The sequence below is a fragment of the Oryctolagus cuniculus genome, chromosome 10, assembly GCF_964237555.1.
Source record: "Oryctolagus cuniculus chromosome 10, mOryCun1.1, whole genome shotgun sequence".
NCBI lineage: Eukaryota > Metazoa > Chordata > Mammalia > Lagomorpha > Leporidae > Oryctolagus > Oryctolagus cuniculus.
In genome coordinates, this window is record NC_091441.1 from 112,875,600 (window position 1) to 112,897,814 (window position 22,215).

Sequence of the window (22,215 nt, forward strand, 5' to 3'; positions counted from 1 at the left end):
TATGGTGATGTTTCATGAAGAGCACAGCTTATACACTTTGGAACCCAGCGATGACACACATGATCCAACCTAAGAAAGCAGAGGTGTCCTGGGGGCAGGGCTGTGGCTCTGAGGTAGACTTCAGTGTCACAGAGGTTGAATGGGGTTGATCTCCGTATTATGAATGAGAATGACAAGAGTGTTGGAGAAAACTGATGAATGTGCTCATGAATTTGATGAAAAATTACTCTTTTTTCTCCTCAGACTCAAAATGTATACTTCTTCCACTTATAATATGTATAAAAATTACAAAATTTATGAAAGCAATGAGATGAGATTCATTTATTACACTGAAATTTCCATTGGGATCTCGGCCAATGCCTTCCTTCTTCTCTTCCACGTCCTCAATTACTTTCTCCAGCACAGACCCAAGCCCATCGACATGACAGTTGGTCTCTTGGCCCTCATCCACTTAGTGATGCTGATGATTGTGGTGAGCCAGGCTATGGACATGTTTGGATCTCAGCGTTCCTGGGATGACGTCACATGTAAAGCAGTCTTCTTCTCCTACCGGGTGCTGCGGGCCCTCTCCCTGTACACCACCTGCGTGCTGTGTGTCCTCCAGGCCATCACCCTCAGCCCCAGGAACTCCTGGTTGGCAAACTTCAAGCATAAACACTTACGTCAAAGCCTGTGCTCCATGCTTGTCCTATGCTTCTTCTATATGTCCGTTAGCAGCCACGCCATAATCAGCATCGTTGGCACTCCCAATGGGACCTCACACAGTGTAATGTATGTCACTAAATCCTGCTCTGTTTGGGCCATGAGCTATTTCCTAATTCAAACATTTTACACATTGCTGATCTTTAGGGAAGTCTTCCATATAGGGCTCATGGTCCTCTCAAGTGGATACATGGTAATGCTCCTCTACAGGCACAGGAAAAAGTCCCAGCACCTACGTGGCACCAACCTGACTCCAAGAGCCTCCCCAGAGCAAAGGGCCACACAGAGCATTCTGGTGCTCTTGAGCTTTTTCATGGTCATGTCCATTTTGGAATCCATTTTCTCTGCCTCAAGACTCAAGATGAATGATGATCCAATTTTTTACTGCACCCATTTTATTGTGGCCAACAGCTATGCCACAGTCAGTCCTTTCGTATTCCTCTGTACTGAAAAACGTATAATTACCTTTGTGAAATCCATCAGAGTGGAGAGAAATAGATGTTTAATTGTTCAGTGAAAGGTGGTTCTCTAAATGAGCTATTGTACTGCTTTCCACATTTTTATTATTGCAGCCAGTATTTGCTGTCTGGGTAAAGTATAATATGGAGTTATGCCTTATCCTTGGATTATTTAATTGGATGGCTGTATGGCAAGATCATAATGCATAATGGGACAGTGTACTGGTATGAGCTGACACAAATGTGCTTTATGTGTGAGTGGCTCTTCAAGATGGAAGTGTGAGATAGATCCCATTGGTCACTGTCTTGTGTGATCCAGACAGTTACAGATTCATAAGAGTTCAAAGCCCTTTCAACAAATCAACAGTGATCTGTGCACTGCCTAACTATGCATACAATCAGGTTTTACCATGAATTACCATATGATCCAGCTACTCTACCCCGATGTATATGCCAAAAAGTGTTGAATACATGAACTCACACAGTGATTTGCACACCAAAACCCATAATAGCATTATTACAACAGTCAAAAATAGAAGCAACCCAATAACCATATGAGTGTATAAACAAAATATGACCTGTACAAATAATGAAATCATTTTTGTTCTCAAAGAAGAAGGAAATTCTGTCATGAGCCTTGAATCTATTATGCTAAGTGAAATCATTCAGCCACCAAAAAACAGGTATTCTAAGAATCTCCTCATATAAGGTGGCCAGAGACTGATGGAGGGGAGGAAAATGCAGCTCTTGTTTAATGGTCACAGAATTCAGTACAGAAAGAGGAAAACATTCTGGAAATGGATGGTTGTTGTGGTTGTACAACAGTGGGATGTACTTAGTGCCACTGAATTGCACAGCTAAATAAGATTAAAGGGGATATTCATCAAGGTGGCATATACCAATGCCATCTCACTAGTCCAAGTGATCAATTTCTGTTCACAATTGATCATAATGATAGGATTAAGAGTCAAAGGGATCACATAAACAAGACTAGTGTCTGCTAATTCTAACTGATAGAATAAAATAGGGGGAGAAGGATCCAGAATGGGAAGCGGGATACACAGCAGACTCATAGAATGGCAGATGTCCTACACAGCACTCTGGCCTCAGAATCAGCCCTTAAGGCATTTGGATCTGGCTGAAGAACCCATGAGAGTATTTTAGGCATGGAAAGTCAAGACACTCTGGCAAAAAAAAAAAAAAAGACCTAAATGAAAGATCTCTGTGAGTGAGATCCCAGTAGAAAGAACAGGCCATCAAAGAAGGAGCTACCTTTCTCTGAAGGGAGGAGAGAACTTCCACTATGACTATGACCTTGTCTAAATATGATCAGAGTCGGAGAACTCAAAAGGCCTCCATAGCCTTGGCAACACATGACAACAGCCTAGGTGGATTACTGATGCCATAAACAAGAGTGTCAATTTGTTAAGTCAACAACAGGAGTCACTGTGCACTTATTCCTCATGTAGGATCTCTGTCCTAAATGTGTTGTACATTGTGATTTAATGCTATAACTATTACTCAAACAGTATTTTACACTTTGTGTTTCTGTGTGGGTGCAAACGGTGAAAGCTTTACTTATATATGCTAAATTTATCTTCTGTATATAAAGATAAATTAAAATGAATCTTGATGTGAATTGAAAGGGAGAGGGAGCGGGAGAGGGGAGGGTTGCAGATGGAGTGTGTTATGGGTAGGGGGAAGCTATTGTAATACATAAGCTGTACTTTGGAAATTTATATTCATTAAATAAAAGTGAAAAAAAGATTAAAGGGGATATTTTTATGTTATGTGTATATTACCACAATAAAGATGTTTCCACTTATGTTCTAGCCAATGCAGTAATTTTTTTCCTCAAAAATAAAGTGAGAAGCTTTTTAAAGTGGCAAAAATTACAGTTTTTCAATAAGTTTTACATTTTTGGTAAATTTGTGCCATTAATAATATGAAGATTTTTTCTACTAGTGCAAGTCCTACTTGCAGGTTCCCCAAAGAAAGTAGAGACATTTGCGGTGTGGATTCATATAAGACCACTCTGTGCTGCCATTAGAGACATTCAGCATCGCCTTGGGCAGCTCCAGCATGGAACCTTCCAGATAAAATATTGAATATGAGGCTAAAACACAGAATTTAGGTAATAAATCAATACATGGAAGTTTACCTAGCCCCAGAAACAATTCATGAGATGAACATTAGAGACATACAGTATCTTTAAGTTAGAAAAAGAAAAACACATCTCTTAAAATCATACCAGAAGTTAGTTCTTCCTAGTTAATAACATCATCTAAAACTCAGGTTTCAAAAAACCAATCCAGAGACCAGTTTTGAAACCAAAATCACATGTATTCTATCACTTAGTAATATAAGGGTACTAAAAAATCTCCAGTAAAATTGACTTCAGGGGCTGATACTTTGGCATAGTGTGTTAAACTGCCACCTGCAGTGCCGGCATCCCATATGAATGCCGGTTCAAGTCCAGGCTGTTCCACATCCAATCCAGTGCTCTGCTAAGGCCTGGGAAAGCAGTAGAAGATAGCCCAAGTCCTTGGGACCCTGAATGCACATGGGAGCAATGGAAGAGGCTCCCGACTCCTGGCTTCAGAAGGGCTCAAATCCAGCCTTTGTGGCCATTTGGGGAGTGATCCAATGTCTGGAAGATCTCTTTTTCTGCCTCTCTTTAACCCTCTCTTTCAAATAAATAAATCTTTTTTTTCTTTTAACTTTGTTATTTATATAAAGGAAACACATTTCATATGTACAATTAGAAGAGCACAATGACACTTCCCACCCTTCTTCCCTCCCTCACTACCAGTAGCCAAAATTCTGAATTCATTTCTAAGTTTTAAATCTACTTTTATCACTATTAATTTAATAAAATAAGTGTGTCTCCACATTTTCAAAGGATATGTCCTTTCTATGACCAGCCTGGATCTCAGCAGACAGTAGATAAAGATGGAATCACTTCAACAAAAAATAAATGAAAACTGATTTCATAAGTTCTTGACTCACTTGCCCAAAATAAGTAAATCTTTTTAAAAATTCTATTGAACAGTAAGTATATTTTGGTTCAAAATGTCCAAATATATTCATATGAGGGGTGGTCAAAAAGTATGTAAAAATGCGTATTATATACAACATGGATTTCAAAAATTTTTGACATGAAAATAAACATCTTTTAATTTCAGTTCTCCAGAAACTTATCAAAGCACCCTCATATCACTCTTCCTTCTTTGATTTGGCAGTTTTCCCCATTAGGATTGTAATCTAAATACATGTTAAATTTGAGTAAGAGGAACTGGTAATTTGGTGGAAAAAAAATGTTGTATACACTTTGTAAAGTTAAAGTAATTAAAATGCACAAACTTGTAATATGCAAAATAAAATAATATCTAACAATTAACTTGATAGAATAACATGCACCTATCTGGATGATAGAACATAGCAATGAAGGACATAACTCAACTGAGAAATGTATGAAAGACATGGGCTGCTCCACTTCCAATCCAGCTTTCTTCTATGGCCTGGAAAAGCAGTACAAGATGGCCCAAATCCTTGGGCCCCTGCACCCACATGGGAGACCTAGAAGAAGCTCCTGGCTCCTTGCTTTGGATGAGTGCAGCTCCAACCACTGGGGCCAAGTGGGGAATGAACCAGAGGATGTAAGATCGATGGATCTCTCTCTCTCTCTCTCTCTCTCTCTCTCTCTCTCTACCTCTTCTCTCACCCTCTCCCTCCCCCTTCTCTTCCCCCTCGCCTTCTCTATATGTGTAACTCTTTAAAATAAATAAGTATTTAAAAAAGAATTCAAGAAAGTTGCAGTATACAAAGAAAAAACACAAAACAAACCTCCCTCAATTCTTTACACTAAAAACAAACTATGTGAAAGAAAAGGAACAATTCTCACTTAAAATTGTAGTAAATTAAATGAAATCATTAAGAAGAAATTTAACCAGGGAATGGAATGATATGTTCTCTAATAAGTATACTACACTAATGAAAGAAATTAACTCAGACACACAGAAATGAAATCCATCCCATGCTCATCGATTGGAAAATTTAATATTGTTAAAATGTGAATACCACACCTAAGTGAATCAACAGATACAATGCAGTCCCTACAAAATTCTCAATCACAAATTCATAGATGCAGATAAAAAATCCTAATATATATATATATATGTACATATATATAAACCTAGAAGATCTTGAGAAGCCAATACCATCTTGCAAAAAAATAAAAATATTAGAAAGAATTTTACTTACAAACTTCAAAATATGGTATAAGGAGCACATACTGGGGACAGTAGCTAAGATGCCACAATGCCACCTGCCATACTGGACTATGGGATCAAGCCCCAACTCTGTTTCCCATTCCAGCTTCTTACTAATGCATACTCTGGAATGGCTCAGTTATTTGTGTCCCTGCTATCCATGTTGTAAATTTGGATTGAGATCCAGGATCCTGGATTTTATCTAGGTAGCCCCAGCTAGTTTAGACATTTCAGGACTGAACCAGTAGATGAACAGTGTCTCTTTCTTTCTTTCTCTTCATTCCTCCCTCCCTCCCTCTCTCTCTGTCTTCCTCTCTCCCTCCCTCCATTCCTTTCTCTCTCCCTCCCTCCTTCTATCCTTCTCTCCCTCTCCCCCTCCCCATATCTCCTCATCTCCCTTCCCATTCACCTCTCCTTCCAGTTCACTCTCCATTTAAAATAAAATTTTTAATGAAATACATTTTTTGGAAAACCTCTCCAACAAAGTATTGATATTCAAAATATATCAGTAACTTAAAACTCAACAACAAAAAACATCCAAGCAAATTAAGAAATCGGAAAGGACCTAAACAGACAGTTCTCAAAAAGAAACACAAATGGCTAACAAATATATGAAAAAAAAAATGTTCATCATGAGCCATTAGGGAAATGTGAATCAAAACCGCAATGAGAGGGGCCAGTGCTGTGGAACAGTGGGTTAAAGCCCTGGCCTGAAGCGCAGGCATCCCATGTGGGTGCCAGTTCTAGTCCTGGCTACTCCTCTTCCAATCTAGTTCTCTGCTATGGCCTGGGATAGTAGTAGAGGATGGCCTAAGTCCTTGAGCCCCTGCACCCCTGTGGGAAACCCAGAGGAGGCTCCTAGCTCCTGGCTTCAGATCAGCACAGCTCTGGCCATTACAGCCATCTAGGGAGTGAACCGGCAGATGAAAGACCTCTCTCTCTGTCTCTACCTCTCTCTGTAACTCTGTATTCAAGAAAAAGAAAGAAAACTACAATGTGATCTCCCCTCACCCATGTCAGAATGGCTAAAATTCAAAACACAGAGAACAACAAATGATGGCAAGGATGTGGAAAAGGGAGAACACTTATACACTGTTGGTGGGAATTTAAATTAGCTACCATGAAAAACAAAATGGGATATCGCTGAGAAAACTAGAAATAGGTTTCTCTTATGATATAGCAATCCCACTTCTGGGTATATACCTGAGAGACTTGAACAAACTGTACCAAAGAGATTCTCGCACCACCATGTTAATAACAGCACTGGGTCACAATAGCCAAAATCTGAAATGAACCAAGATATCTATAATGAGATGAATGGTTAAAGAAAATGTTGGAGGCTGGCACTGTGGCACAGTGGTTAAGCCACCTCCTGTAGTGTCAGCATCCCATTTAGATGCCTATTTGAGTTCTGGCTACTATACTTCCAATCCAGCTCTCTGCTATGGGCTGGGAAAGCAGTAGAAGATGCCCCAAGTGCTGGGGCCCCTGCACATGCATGGGAGACCAGAAGCTGCTCCTGGCTTCAGATCAGTTTTACTGCAGTTCATTTCACAATAACTAAGATATGGACTCGACACAGATGCCCATCAACTGATGACTGGATAAAGAAAATATGGTATATACACACTATGGAATACTACTCAGCCATAAAAAATGACATATTCTCTTTGGAACAAAATGAATGTAACTGGAAACCATCATGTTTTGTGAAACAGGCCAGTCCTGAAAAGACATACATCATATTTTCCCTGACATGTGGCAGTTAATAAGGAATACCATAAACAGTGTGTAAAATGAACAGATATCTTATGCTTTGATAACTGGTACTAGCCTGGTCTATACTCCTATGGACAGTGGCCTTTTTGCTTTTAACTTATTTCATATTATGGTTAGTGTTGTACTGAATCTATGTTTATAAATAAACTGAAATTAAGGTTTTAAAAAACTAAAGAAGAGGCCGGCGCCGTGGCTCACTAGGCTAATCCTCTGCCTTGCAGCACCGGCACACCGGGTTCTAATCCCGGTCGGGGTGCCGGATTCTGTCCTGGTTGCCCCTCTTCCAGGCCAGCTCTCTGCTGTGGCCAGGGAGTGCAGTGGAGGATGGCCCATGTACTTGGGCCTTGCACCCCATGGGAGACCAGGAGAAGTACCTGGCTCCTGCCATCAGATCAGTACGGTGCGCCCGCCGCAGCGCACCAGCTGTGGCAGCCATTAGAGGGTGAACCAACGGCAAAGGAAGACCTTTCTCTCTGTCTCTCTCTCTCACTGTCCACTCTGCCTGTCAAAAAAATTTTAAAAAAGACTAAAGAAGAAAAGATGGAAATAGGGAGATTGAAGAATGAGGGGGAGTAAGTGAAGTATAGTCATCTTCTTAGACTGATATCTATGAAATATATGAAATCTATTCTCTTTATATTAACAAAAATTCTTTTTAAAAAGGAAAATCTCTCTTCAAAAGAAAAACACAGGAGCCTGTAGTACTGCAGGTTAAAGCCCAGCCTGCAGCATCGGCATCCCACATGGGTACTGGTTCCATTCCCTGTGCTCCACTTCTGATCCAGCTTTTTGCCATGGCCTGGGAAAACAGTAGAAGATGGACCACGTCCTTGGGCCCCTGCACCTGCATGAGAGACCCTGAGGAAGCTCCTGGCTCCTGGCTCCGGATCAGCTCAGCTCTGGCTGTTGCAGTCATTTGGGGAGTGATTCAGCGGAATGAAGACCCCTCCCTCCCTCTCTCCTCTACATATCCTTCTCTGTGTTGCCTCTCAAATCAATAAATAAATCTTTTTAAAAAATCAATAGCATATGAATAACTTGATGAAGCAGAAAAGGTAGTAACTTTAAAAAACAGTAAAACATCTAGGAATAAATTGTATCAAGGATATGAACAAACTCTACAGTAAAAATTATAGAACATTAATAAAAGAAACTGAAGACACAAAAATGGGAAAATCCCCCCATGTAAATGAGTGAAAAGAATATTAAAATTACCCTACTACTGAAAACAGTTTACAGATTCAATGCAAACACCATCAAAATAGTACTGTCATTATTCACAGAACTAGGAAAAAATAATCCTAAAATTTTATTATGAAGAGACAAAATTTTGCCTCCAAGTAGACGGAGTAATCTTTAGCAAATAGAACTAAGCCAGAGGTACCACATTCAATGATCTAAAGACATACTACTAAGTGACAGTAACCAAAACAGAATGGTACTGGCTTAAAAACAGAAACAGAACAATGGAACAGAATAGAACCTCAGACATGAATCCATGCTGCTGCACAAATGTTTCTTGGCAAAGATGCCATGATCACTCTGGGTTAAGGACATCCTGTCAGGAGATGGGACTGACACAACTGGATGCCCGTATGAAGATGGAAACTCAACTACGACCTCTCCTCCTACTCAAAAATCAACTCAGAGTGGATCAACGGTCTAAAGATTTGACCTAAACCTAGGAAATTACTGGGAAAAACTCCGGAGACAAGCTCAAGACATCAGTGTAGACAGTGAATTTTTCTGATTTAAGATTCCAAAAGCACAGGAATCAAAGCAGGACTAGGCAAATAAGACTTACTCAAAGCAAGAAGCTTCTGCATAGCAAAGGGAAGAATTAACAGAGCGAAGAAGAAACTGAGAGAGTGGAAGAAAACATTTGCAAGATATTCATCTTCTAAAGGATTAATAACTAGAAAACATTAGGAATTCAAAACTCAACAAGAAATAAACTAGCCAGTACAAAAACAATCCATTTTAAACCGGGCAAAGGATCCAAACTGACATTTCTCAAAAAAATATAAGCAGCTAAATAATATATCAAAAAAACTCACGCGTTGATAAGGATGTGGAGAAATGGTACCCTTTTGCACTGGGGGTGGGTATGCAGGGGAGTACAGTCATGGAAAATAATGAGGCGATTCCTAAAGAAGAAAAATAGGTCTGCCTATGATCCAGCTATCTCACGTCTAGGCTCATCACGGGGGAAGGAAGTCTGAGTATCAAGTTCACTGCAGACCACTCACAGCAGCCACGACGTGGATCCAAAGTGGGTGTCTTTCTACGGACAAGAGGACAAAGAAAATGTGGTACATATTCACGATGGACTAGTTTTCAGTCTTTACAAAGAGCAAAATCCTGAAATCTCCAGCAAAATGAAATTAACTAGAGATTATTATGATAATATTAATCTATGTATTCTAGCCTAAAAAAAGTAATGTGTATACATATGCAATGACTATAAATTAATCAATTGTGATAAAACATTAAAATTTAAAATCTCTGTGTGCTCACTGAGCTCTTTATTACATTTTTCTGTATTATGTGAAGTATTTTAAAATAAAAAGACACAGTGAGACAGATACTGCCTAACCTCTGTGATAGGTAGAAAATTTTGAAGAGTTCATCTGAAATGAGGATGGTGATTTCTAGAGTGGGGAAAGGTGGGGAGTGGGGATGGAAGGAGCATGGATAGCAGGAACCGAAGCACAGCCAGACAGCAGTAAGAAGGCCTGGGCACCCACGACATAAAAGGTGACCACATCTACAACACCGTGTCACACGGTGCACAGAAGGACGGGCACAGGTCGACTACAAGTATGTAGGACGGGGCAGTGGGCAGCTGACTGCCTGATTGGCTCAGCTGATTCTGCACATAAGCTCTGAAATAACTGCACTGAACCATGAGGTGCACAAGTATCCCATGGTGATCTAATGATTTCAAAGATAAGCTTAAGTATAAAATTATTTGCACAGATCTCATGGTAATTGTTCAGAAGGAAGATGGGAAAGGAGGAGGAAGGGAGTGGGAGGAAGGAGGAAGGGAGAAATCGCAGCACCAGCTGCAGAGATGTGTGAGCTTCCAGTCACACCTGAAATCTGAGCTCAGAATGTCCCTGCACTAGCATCAATGCTCTGCTGTCACAATCATGAACTTACTAATGTTACCTGCATTTAATTTTGTAAGTGAAATCCAATAAAAAAAAAAACAGAGTAATTATCTAGTGTTTTAGAACACCAGTGGCACTTGGTCTCTGCTTGAATAACAACCCCAACTTTTCATTTTAATCATCCCCATAAATGATGTAAACCCTGTGAAAATAAACCTGGCTCAGAGGAGAAATAGCTGATTCTAGGACCTAAACAGGTAAGCAGAAAAGGAGCCAGGACACCTTATATTAGAAAGGAATTGTTCCCAAAACAAAATGTGTGGATGCCTGACAAGAGCCCAGGAACTCAGTTGAAGACTTGTGACAGCCAAAGCAGGAACGATTGGAGCAATAAAGTTAATGACGTAGTAAGAGGAATGTATGAGCACACATGATGTAAAAAGAAATAAAGACCGCACAATATAATTAGGGAGAAGAAAGTTCTTGCAGAAGTATGTGTGCAGACAGAACCCCACCAGGAGGGGGCGCATAACACCCTCCCCCTTGAGGGTGGGCTCTGCTGGGGTCCTGCTTCCAAAGCAGAGAGCAGAAGGGAGGAGCTGCAGGGCCCGCAGCTTCCTACTCTGGCGTCCTGTCCTCCACGGGCCATCAATCCCAAACTCCACATTTTGGACCCATTACAGTTTTTCATTCTAGGGCTCTCATTTGGTTCCCTTTATATTTCCATTTCTTTATAAAATAATCTTTTCATCATTTTATTAAATACACATTTGAGACACAGATTGAACCTTGAAGTGGACAGCATGGGACATGAGAGTACAGGGCCAGTAACAACCAGGAGCCAGGTGCACAAGGAGAGGGTGGTCCTGGGGAGAGGATGCCCATCACACACTGTGGGGAGAGGACCTCAGTGTCATGGGAGCTGGCAGGAGGCCAGGGTGCTGCAGTGCAGTGTGGGTGGGGACCAAGCTGCTCTCAGGATCACAAGGAGAGAACGCATGTCACCTACAGGGTGTGCCCCTTCTAACCCTCATATGGCTGTGTCAGGGACTAAGGAGTTCTGAGCTCAGCTCTCCCCAGACTCCTCTTGTGCAGGAGGGAATAAAGGACGTGAGAACACAGGTGACGTGTTCCACTGGGGACTCCATGCTCTGAGCTCCCCAGTGGGATCTGTCACCTCTGGGCAGATACAAAAATGACAGCCTGCAGAGAGATAAGCTCAGACGTCCTTCCCTTAAAACTTCAGGTTCCTCTCAGGTGCACAGAGTCCCCTGCACACATCTGCCTGGTGAGTGGCTTTTTACTCCACACGTGGGAGCCAGGGGTTTTGGGGCTTTCATACAGCAACTGGCGGGGAATGGGCCATGGTGAGGGGTATAGGTGCTTCAGAGGGGCCATCAGCACCACCCGCCTGCTCGGCTAGAGGAGGGTCCCTGTGTTTCTCAGTATATTCAGTTCTTTAAAGCGAGGAACCAGGCCGGCGCCGCGGCTCACTAGGCTAATCCTCCGCCTAGCGGCGCCGGCACACCGGGTTCTAGTCCTGGTTGGGGTGCCGGATTCTGTCCCGGTTGCCCCTCTTCCAGGCCAGCCCTCTGCTGTGGCCAGGGAGTGCAGTGGAGGATGGCCCAGGTGCTTGGGCCCTGCACCTCATGGGAGACGAGGAAAAGCACCTGGCTCCTGGCTCCTGCCATCGGATCAGCGCGGTGCGCCGGCCGCAGCGCGCCGGCCGCGGCGGCCATTGGAGGGTGAACCAACGGCAAAGGAAGACCTTTCTCTCTGTCTCTCTCTCTCACTGTCCGCTCTGCCTGTCAAAAAATAAAATAAAAGCGAGGAACCTAAAGTTAGATAATTCACAGAAAATAATTAGCTTTAGATTTCTATATACTTTTGTTACTAAGAGGTCTTTTTGGGTGCTGTACAACAATTCAACTACATATTACGTTGTATTGTGAATTTAAACAAAGTGTTACTTGGGCAGCAACTCATGAGCAGGAAACAAGAAAGTGTCAATGACTGTTTTATTTAGTAACCCATTGTGCCTTTCTCAGCTCATAAATCAAGCAGGACTGTTACTAATAGGTGTTTGCTGTAGTTTGTGATGATTAAAAAAGAACATGTGTATGCTGAGGAGGAAATGGTTTAACCTCACATCCTTGCAGAAATACATCAGTATTGGTCAGGAACATTTTTCCAGTGGAAACTTCAGGTTTTCCTGTGTGGAGAATGACACCCTGAGCCTGCGCTTTCTCAGTGTGAGGACAGTGACGATGCATGGCAGTTCCAGAAAATAGTAAAAGCAGGGGAAGGTGATGGAAGCTTCCAACACTCAGCTCTGAACACTCAGGAATGCAGTATCATAGAGCTGCAGAGGGAGGGGTCTGCGTCCATCAGTCCCTCTCTGCAGTCTCCTTTCTCAGTGCCCCCTCCCAACTCTCAGCCATGGATGAGACAAACTCAGATGCAGAGCCAGTGCAGATGAAGGAGAGCCACTGCTTTCCGGCAGAGCCCTCGGGGCTCCCATTCTGTCCTGGGTGTTCAGGGAGCAGGGAGGCCCCAGGGCTCAGGATCTGGTAAGGACAGGGCAGTGCCTGGGCTGAGCTCTCGGGGACCTGTCTCTCTACCTTCAAACCCTTTCCCTTCTCCTGATTTCTCTCAAGATTCACTGAAAAATATGGACGCTGTAAATATTCTCCCTGCACCTGTCAGTGCTGAGCTGTGCTACACAAGGCTCCCAGCTGCAAAAACTGCTAATTCTCACCTCCAGTCATTTCAAAAGAGCTACCTTTCATTTGCCCAAAATTCTCCAGGTGCTTCTTCCTCACATCCCTGGCTCCTGTATGCACAGCCTCTCTGCACACAGCACCGAGCTCTGCGTGGAGATGACGCCACCTTCCTGGCTGTGACAGCCACTTCCCCCAGGGTGCCTCAGAGTGTCCCAGTTGGAACTCCTCTGTGAGGGTGAGCAGCTTGTGCAGTTTCCCAATCCCTAACCCACATGCACGGTGCATGACCATCTCAGCTCCCAGTCCCCTCTCGTCCAATTTCACTGTGACACATAGAAGGTGCCACAGCGAGGACAGAGTGTCACGATGGTGGAGCTGAGCTCTGTGGGAATGATGACTGCTGTGTGCTGGCTCATGCACATGAGGCTGGGCAGGTACTGGTCACTTTGCTTTTCCTGCTTGTTCCCCAGTGTATCTCAGGAGCTCCACATGGTTCTTCCCATGATTTATGTCACTTGTCACTGAAGTCACAACTCTCTCAGGGCCTCCTGTCTTCTCCAGTGTGGAAAATGCAGTTTCAATGTGTGGGTTGTTAAGCAAGCCAGGCTCTGTCTCCACACCAACATCCCAGGAGCCGTGTGTGGGGAGGGTCTCCTAGATTACCCTGCTGATGACAGAGAGCTCCTGTCCTGTGCCCTCAATTCCTACACCACACTGTGCTGTTCACCTGTGCGTGTGATGAGGCACGGCTGGGGAGGACTCGCTAAGAGTATGGGATGGGGGCATTTTTTTATTTGAAGGATTCCTATTCATGTGAATGATGCATCCGGGCTGAAATGATCCATACCCTGTTGTATTTAGATACGGCTGTGCCACCTGTATTTAATTTATGTGTCACTGCTAGAGGGTGTGTGGTCTGTTATGTGAATAGTTTGCTTAGAAGTGTTTTCTTTTTTTTTTTAACATTTATTTAATGAATATAAATTTCCAAAGTACAGCTTATGGATTACAATGGCTTCCCCCCCCATAACGTCCCTCCCACCCGCAACCCTCCCCTTTCCCTCTCCCTCCCCCTTCCATTCACATCAAGATTCATATTCAATTCTCTTTATATACAGAAGATCAGTTTAGCATATATTAAGTAAAGATTTCAACAGTTTGCACCCACATAGAAACACAAAGTGAAAAATACTGTTTGAGTACTAGTTATAGCATTAAATCACAATATACAGCACATTAAGGACAGAGATCCTACATGAGGAGTAAGTGCACAGTGACTCCTGTTGTTGACTTAACAAATTGACACTCTTGTTTTGGCATCAGTAACCATGACTGTCCTGGCACTGCATGGAGGAAAGCACAGTTGTCTCTTGTGATGCCATCAACTGTGTCACTGTCCTTGCCCCACACCCTGAGAAGGAGATTCACATCCTCGGGTTCTTGTATGGATTTTCACCATAGGCAAAGCAAGGTTTCTGTGGTCTTAAACTGATCCAGTGTAGCTCTAATTTCCTAAACATTATTTTGTACTATGGGCTGTGTACACTCCTGCTCCTCCCAAAACACTGATGTCTGTGGTACTGCTCTGTCTTAAGAAAACTGGAATTAGAGTCAAACACCCTTGATTCCCAGGTGTTTAGAGTGAGCTACCCAGTGAGTTTTAGCTCACTGTGTGCAAGTCTAAAAGCTCTAATTAAACTGAATTACATAAAAGCTGTATTTCACAGAAAGCTAATTTCACAACTAATATAAAATGATATTTATGAATTGCTAATGTACTTGTACTTATTCTTTTCAAATAGTATTAGTTTATAGTTTACTCAGAAGGGATACATGTACAAAACTAAGCATATGCCATCTGTAATGACACAGAAGAGGACAATTTCGTTTAGGGCAGTTTGCTAAGGATCATATATGACTCCTAAACCTTGGAAATGCATACCTTTGTTAAATGTTTTTCTTTGCTTCTCTGAAATTTAAATTGATATATTTTTAATTTATTGTAAAAATTTATAAATAATTGTACCTATGTATGGGCTACAGATGACTTCTAATACATGTGATGGATCCAGTCAGGGTGACTGATGTTTTCCCACGAGTGACGTCATGTTCTGATTGAAACGTGGAGGGTATGTGCAGGGCACTATGAGCTACTTATTCTATTCAGCCCAGTCTGCCATGTGACACCAGGGACTTTCTCCTTGCTTCTATATCCAAATCCCCGCTGTTCCCTCCACCACTCTCGGCCTCTAGTAATCACCATTCTGTCACAAGATTGAGCTGTTTAGCTTCCACGTGTGAAGGTGTCCCTCTTTCTGCACCAGGCTTATCTCATTTAACACAAAGTTTTACTTCAAGCGTTTTACTGAAAATGACAGGATTTGTGGTTTTCTGTTGAAAATACTTCATTGTGTGAATATACTACACTTTCTTTATCCATTCTTCTGATAACGGGCATCAAGAACAATTCTGTCTGTTGGAAATTGTGAGCAGTAATACAAAAAAAATGGGGATGCAGCTATCTTTTTGATATAACATTTTCATGTCTTTTGGATATACCCCCAGTTGTCAGAATCTGCAGCTATGACAGTTGTATTTCTAGTTTTAATGGACTCTGTTAAAATAGAAAGACCATGAAACTGTTCCAGTTGTGCTTCCATTTAATACCACATTCTACATGCATGAGTAATAATGAGAAAATCTTTCTAACAATAGATACCTAGATTCTGCTCAGTGCTTTGACAAGATAATGACAACTAGTTAAGAAATGTTGCCATCTTGGGAATTCAGAGAAAAAGACTAAAACTACATCAGAGACCTCTAACCAAATATTGTGAAAATATTCTGCTATTCTTGTATTTTATCTTCTCTCTTCTAGGCAGAAGCAGTCTTGATCAATCATTAAAGAACTGCAGGGAGCCCCTGGATCACATTTATGACGACCTGCATGACAAGAAGTGTTTCTAGGATAAACATCTCTAGGATATCATTACATTCCAGATCCGTTTCCATGTTTGGTATGTACACTTCATCTGTTTCACACATGTTAGCACAAAGATCCAGGTCACATCTAAAATTGAGAATACTGGGTGGACGACATGAGCAGATCTCAACCTCACAGATGGCTGAAGGTCACACTTGTAGGGAAGGCAGCCCAGGGACATAAATCCCAGCAGGCAGACGCCAGAGTTCACTCTGAAGGACATGTGCTCCATGGATGCATTATAGGAATACATGCTATGGCCATAAATGCACCAAAAAGTACCATTGATAAAAACTAGCTCTATGAGATTCTAAGTTATAAGACTCTGTGTGTGTGTGCATGTGTTATTATTTTTACATATCTTTTTCATTCCATTTCAACAAATGTGTAGAACTCAACTTTGTTCCTGACACTCTATCAAGATGTATCAGATCAAATCAAGTAAGACATTGCTTGTGTCCCTGAAAAAGCTCAGAGTGAAGCTATAATAAGGATGCTTACATGATACAGGGCATTTTTTAAAAGTGATTGTGTTTATACAAGAGGCAGAGTGGTGAGGAAGGGAAAGAGAGTATGTACTTCCCCCATTCGCTAGTCCACACTGGCCTGGAGCAAGCCAGGACATGTCTAGGAATCAGGGGCTCAATCTGGGTCTCCAACATAGGTGGAAGTGACCCAGTCATGTGAGCCATTGCTTACCACCTCCTAGGGAGCACATTTCTAGGAAGGAGGGATAGAGAAGAGCTCAAACCTCGGCACTGTGGTATGGGGTGAAGCCATCCCAAGTATTGCCTGAACAGCTGCTCCAAACACATGGCCCTATGGTAATATTTCATCAAGAGCACAGCTTATAGACTTTGGAGCCCAGCGATGACACACATGATCCAACCATAAGAGAGCAGAGGTGGCCAGGGGCAGGGCTGTGGCTGTGAAGTGGACATCAGTGTCTCAGAGGGCAAAGATGTATTGGCGTTGACCTCCGTATTTTGGATGACAAGAGTGTTGGAGGAATCAGTTGAAAAATCTAATGAATTTGCTGAAAAATCATTCTTCTTTTTCTCCTCAGACACACACGATATACTTATTACACCTATAATATGAATAAAAATTACGAAATTTACGAAAGCAGTGAGATGAGATTCATTTATTACACTGAAATTTCCATTGGAGTCTCAGCCAATGCCTTCCTTCTTCTCTTCCACGTCCTCAATTACTTTCTCCATCACAGACCCAAGCCCACTGACATGACGATTGGTCTCTTGGCCCTCATCCACTTAGTGATGCTGATGATTGTGGTGAGCCAGGCTGTGGACATGTTTGGATCCCAGCGTTCCTGGGATGACGTCACATGTAAAGCTGTCTTCTTCTCCTACCGGGTGCTGTGGGCCCTCTCCCTGTACACCACCTGCCTGCTGAGTGTCCTCCAGGCCATCACCCTCAGCCCCAGGAACTCCTGGTTGGCAAACTTTAAGCGCAAACACTTAGGTGAAAGCCTGTGCTCCATGCTTGTCCTGTGCGTCTTCTATATGGCCATTAGCAGTCACACCATTATCACTGTCATTGCACTCCCAATGGGACCTCACACAGTCTAATGTATGTCACTAAATCCTGCTCTATTTGGGCCATGAGCTATTCCCTAATGCAAACATACTACACATTGATGATCTGTAGGGAAGTCTTCCATATAGGGCTCATGGCCCTCTCAAGTGGATACATGGTGATGTTTCTATACAGGCACAGGAGGAAGTCCCAGCACCTACGTGGCACCAACCTGACTCCAAGAGCCTCCCCAGAGCAAAGGGCCACACAGAGCATTCTGGTGCTCTTGAGCTTTTTCATGGTCATGTCCATTTTGGAATCCATTTTCTCTGCCTCAAGACTCAAGATGAATAATGATCCAATTTTTTACTGTACCCATTTTATTGTGTCCAACAGCTATGCCACAGTCAGTCCTTTCGTATTCCTCTGTACTGAAAAACGTATAATTACCTTTGTGAAATCCATCAGAGTGGAGAGAAAATAGATGTTTAATTGTTCACTGAAAGGTGGTTCTCTAAATGAGCTCTTGTACTGGTTTCTATGTTTTTATTATAGCAGCCAGTATTTGCTGTCTGGGTAAAGTATAATATGGAGTTATCATTTATCTTTGGATTTATTTACTTGGATGCCTATATGGCAAGATCATAATGCATAATGGGACAGTGTACTGGTATGAGCTGACACAAATGTGCTTTATGTGTGAGTGGCTCTTCAAGATGGAAGTGTGAGATAGATTCCATTGGTCACTGCCTTGTGTGATCCAGACAGTTACAGATTCATGAGAGTTCAAAGCATCTTCAACAAATTAACAGTGATCTGTACATTGCCTAACTATGCATACAATCAGGTTTTACCATGAATTACCATATGATCCAGCTATTTTACTCCTATATATGCCAAAAAGTATTGAAAACATGAACTCACACAGTGATTTGAACTCCAAAATCCATAACAGCATTATCGTAACAGTCAAAAAGTAAAGCAAGTAAAGAAGCAACCCAACAACCACAGGAGTGTATAAACAAAATGTGGGCTACAAAAATGATGAAATAGATTTTGGTACCAAACAAGAAGGGAATTCTGTCATTACCCTTGAATCTGTTATCCTAAGTGAAATCATTCAGCCACCAAAGAACACGTATTCCAAGAATCTCCTCTCAGAAGGTGGTCAGAGGCTGATGGAGGGGAGGAAAGTGCAGTTCTTGTTTAATAGACACAGAATTCAGTGCAGGAAGAAGAAAACATTCTGGAAATGGATGATGGCTGAGGTTGTACAACAGTGGGATGTACTTAATGACTAAATTGCACAGTTAAATAAGGTTAAAGGGGAAAATTTTATGTTTTGATTACTGTACCATAATAAAGATGTTTTCAGTTATGTTCTAGCTAATGATGCAATTTTATTCTCAGAAACATAAAGTGACAAGATTTTTAAAGTGCCAAATTGCAGTTTTTCAACAAGTTTTAAATATTTTAGTATTTGTACCAAACAATAATTTGAAGATTATTTTCTACTGGTGCAAACCCTACTTGCAGGTTCCCCAAAGAAAGTAGATATATATGTAGTGTGGATTCATATAAGACCTTTCTGTGCTGCCATTAGAGACATTCAGCATTGCCTTGGGCAGCTCCAGCTTGGAACTTCCCAGATATAATGTTGTATATGAGGTAAATCTCAGAATTTAGGTAATATATCAAATCATGGAAAATCACTAGCTCCAGAAACAATTCATGAGATGAACATTAGACACATATATTATCTTTAAGTTAGAAAAAGAAAAAAAATCTATTAAAATCATGCCAGAAGTTAGTTCCTCCTAGTTAATAGCATCATCTAAAACTCAGTGTTTCAAAAAAACAATCCAGAGAACAGTTACGAAATCAAAATCACATATATACTATCACTTAGTAATATCATGTACTAAAAAAAAAAAACAAACAAACAAAACAAACTCCATAGGGGCCAATGCTTTGGCGTACTGTATAAAACCACTGCCTACAGTGCTGGCATCCCTTATGAAAGCCGGTTCAAGTTCCGGCTATTCCACTTCCAATCCAACACTCTGCTATGGCCTGGTAAAGCAGTAGAAGATGGCCCAAGTCCTTGGGTATCTGAACTCACATGGGAGAAATGGAAGAGGCTCCTGGCTCCTGGCTTCAGAATGGCTCAGATCCAGCCTCTGTACCCTTTTGAGGAGTAAACCAATGTATAGAAGAACTCTCTTTCTCTGCCTCTCTGTAACTCTGCCTTTCCAATAAATAAATAAATCTTTTTAAAAATTCTATTGAATGGCAAGTATATTTTGATTCAAAGTGTCCAAATATATTCATATGAGGGGTGGTCAAAAAGTGTATAGAAATACATTTTATATACAACATGGATTTCAAAAAATTTTGACACGAAAATAAACATCTTTTAATTCCACTTCTCCAGAAATTTGTTGAAGTACCCTTATATCACTCTTCCTTCTTTGATTTGGTAGTTTTGCCATTAGGATTGTAATGTAAATGCATGATAAATTTGAGTAAGAAGAGCTGGTAATTTGCTGGAAAAATGTTGCATACACTTTGTAAAGTAATTACAAATACTTTGCAAAGTTAAAGTAATCAAATGCACAAAATTATAATATTACCAAATAAAACAATATCTAACAATTAACTTGATAGAATAACCTACACATATCTGGATAATAGAATGCAGGAATGAAGGACACAATTCAACTGAGAAATGTGTGAAAGACATGGACAGACATTTCATACAAAAAGACAACTTGAAGGCAAGTAGCAACTGAACAATTGCTTCACATCACATGTCATCAGGGAAATGAAATTCAAACAACAGTGAGGCACCACCAAACACACCCATAACAGATGCTGGTGGACCTGCAGAGCACAGGAATTCTCACTGATGGTAGTAGGAAGGCAACATGATAGAATCGCTATGGCACAGGAGGAGAATTTATTATCCTTACATAGACCTAACCTGTGACCCAACAATCAACCTATAGATTTCAACCAACTCATTTCTAAACTATAATCCCTGTATGTAAATGTTTACAGCTGCTTCCATCATAATCAGCATGAGTTGGAAGCAATTATGCTATACCAGCAGAGGCAAGGATAAGCCAATACTTTTCTTGCAAACAATGAGTTCTTGTCAGCAAAGAAGAGAAGTCTATTGATTAACTCAGCAACATAACTAAGCCTTATGTGCCCTTTATCACATGCAATATATCAGACTAGGGGCCCATGCAGTGCCACAGCAGGTAAACCCACCCCTGCATCCATTATGCACCTGATTACATGTATTTGTCAGAACCTACAGAATTACAAACAATTAACTCTAATGTTTGTAACCTCAAAAAGGCAATGAGTTAACAAAATCTGATAGATGATGTCCTCACTAGAAATCAGAAGGCTCTAGTACAATGAAACTGTGGGGCTGAACATTACACTGTTCTCCTCTATAAGGTATATGTTTCTTGCTAAAGAATGGCTTGAAATTCTAAAACTGCCTGTAGGGTTGAATAGACAGGGCGGTAGAAGGCAGCTAGTGAGTGCCGGGCCACTCACTTCTGGAAAGGGAAGACAGAGACAACAAGAAGGGAGGTCTTGAATGACCCCGTGGTGCTGGGTTGGGGAAAGAGACCTCCAGAGGGACTCACGCTTTGCTCCATGCATAGACAAGGTGAATCAGTACAAGAGCCCTTTCACATGCACATATTTGAAGACACAGGAGAGCATGCCAGAAAACAGAAGCTGAAGCATCTCAGCAGCACTAGATGTATCCTACAGAAAAGTATGAATTATCCAGAGAAGTGAAAGGAAACCACACAGACATGAAAACATCTGAGTGTCTGCAGTACAGAGCAAAGGTAAACACACAAACCAATAACAGACACCACACTACTGTAAGGGTGACATGCAATTCACTTTCAACCTGTATGAAGCATAAATGACAAAGTAATGTAATGACTACAAACATTTGTGTACAGAACACAAAGACCATGACATCCATAGCACAGGGTGGATGAGGGAGAACCAAAAGTGCAGACTGAGTGTGACGGAAATTGCTGCTGTCAGCTGAAGTAGACGGGAATATCCACATTTCTGGAGGCTTTGAGAAAATCCCAATGAAAATACTCATGGTAAAACATGAAGGAGAGACATCAGTGAGTCAAAGCATATGATGGTATAGATACATCAGAAATACTCTAAAAGAGGAAAATGAGGCAAAAAGCGGAAAGCAATGGCAATTTTAAGTCTTCTTCTATCACTAAGTAAAACATGCATGGATACAAGTACTTAATCAAACAATCAAGGAGATACAATGGTTAAAATGCTGCCTGCAAGAGTCTCGCTTTAGACTTAAAGAAGCACATAAGATAAAGGTGGGAGGATGGAAACACTGGATGCATGCAAATGGACACCTGAAGTGAGCAGTGATGCCACCACATTTGGCAGGGAAACAGCAGCAAACACAGACACCAATGGAAAAGAAAAGGAGAGCCAGGAGATCATCTCACACGCACACTGACAAGTGATTTTAGATAACCGTGCCCAGAACACACGGTATGGGAATAAGTCTCTTCACCAAATTGTGCTGGAGAAGAGAATATTTACACAAACAGAATAAAGTTGGACCCT

The 22,215-nt window shown here is 41.5% G+C and overlaps 1 protein-coding gene and 1 pseudogene across 1 annotated transcript; both read left to right on the top strand.

The window, feature by feature from the left end:
• The first annotated feature begins 274 nt into the window (after nucleotides 1-274).
• On the top strand, nucleotides 275-1,219 carry ORYCUNV1R1540 (vomeronasal 1 receptor oryCunV1R1540). Its single transcript, NM_001167229.1, has one exon. The coding sequence runs from the start codon at nucleotides 275-277 to the stop codon at nucleotides 1,217-1,219; it is 945 nt and encodes a 314-aa protein (NP_001160701.1).
• ORYCUNV1R-PS1581 (vomeronasal 1 receptor oryCunV1R-ps1581 pseudogene) lies at nucleotides 17,127-18,052 on the top strand (annotated as a pseudogene).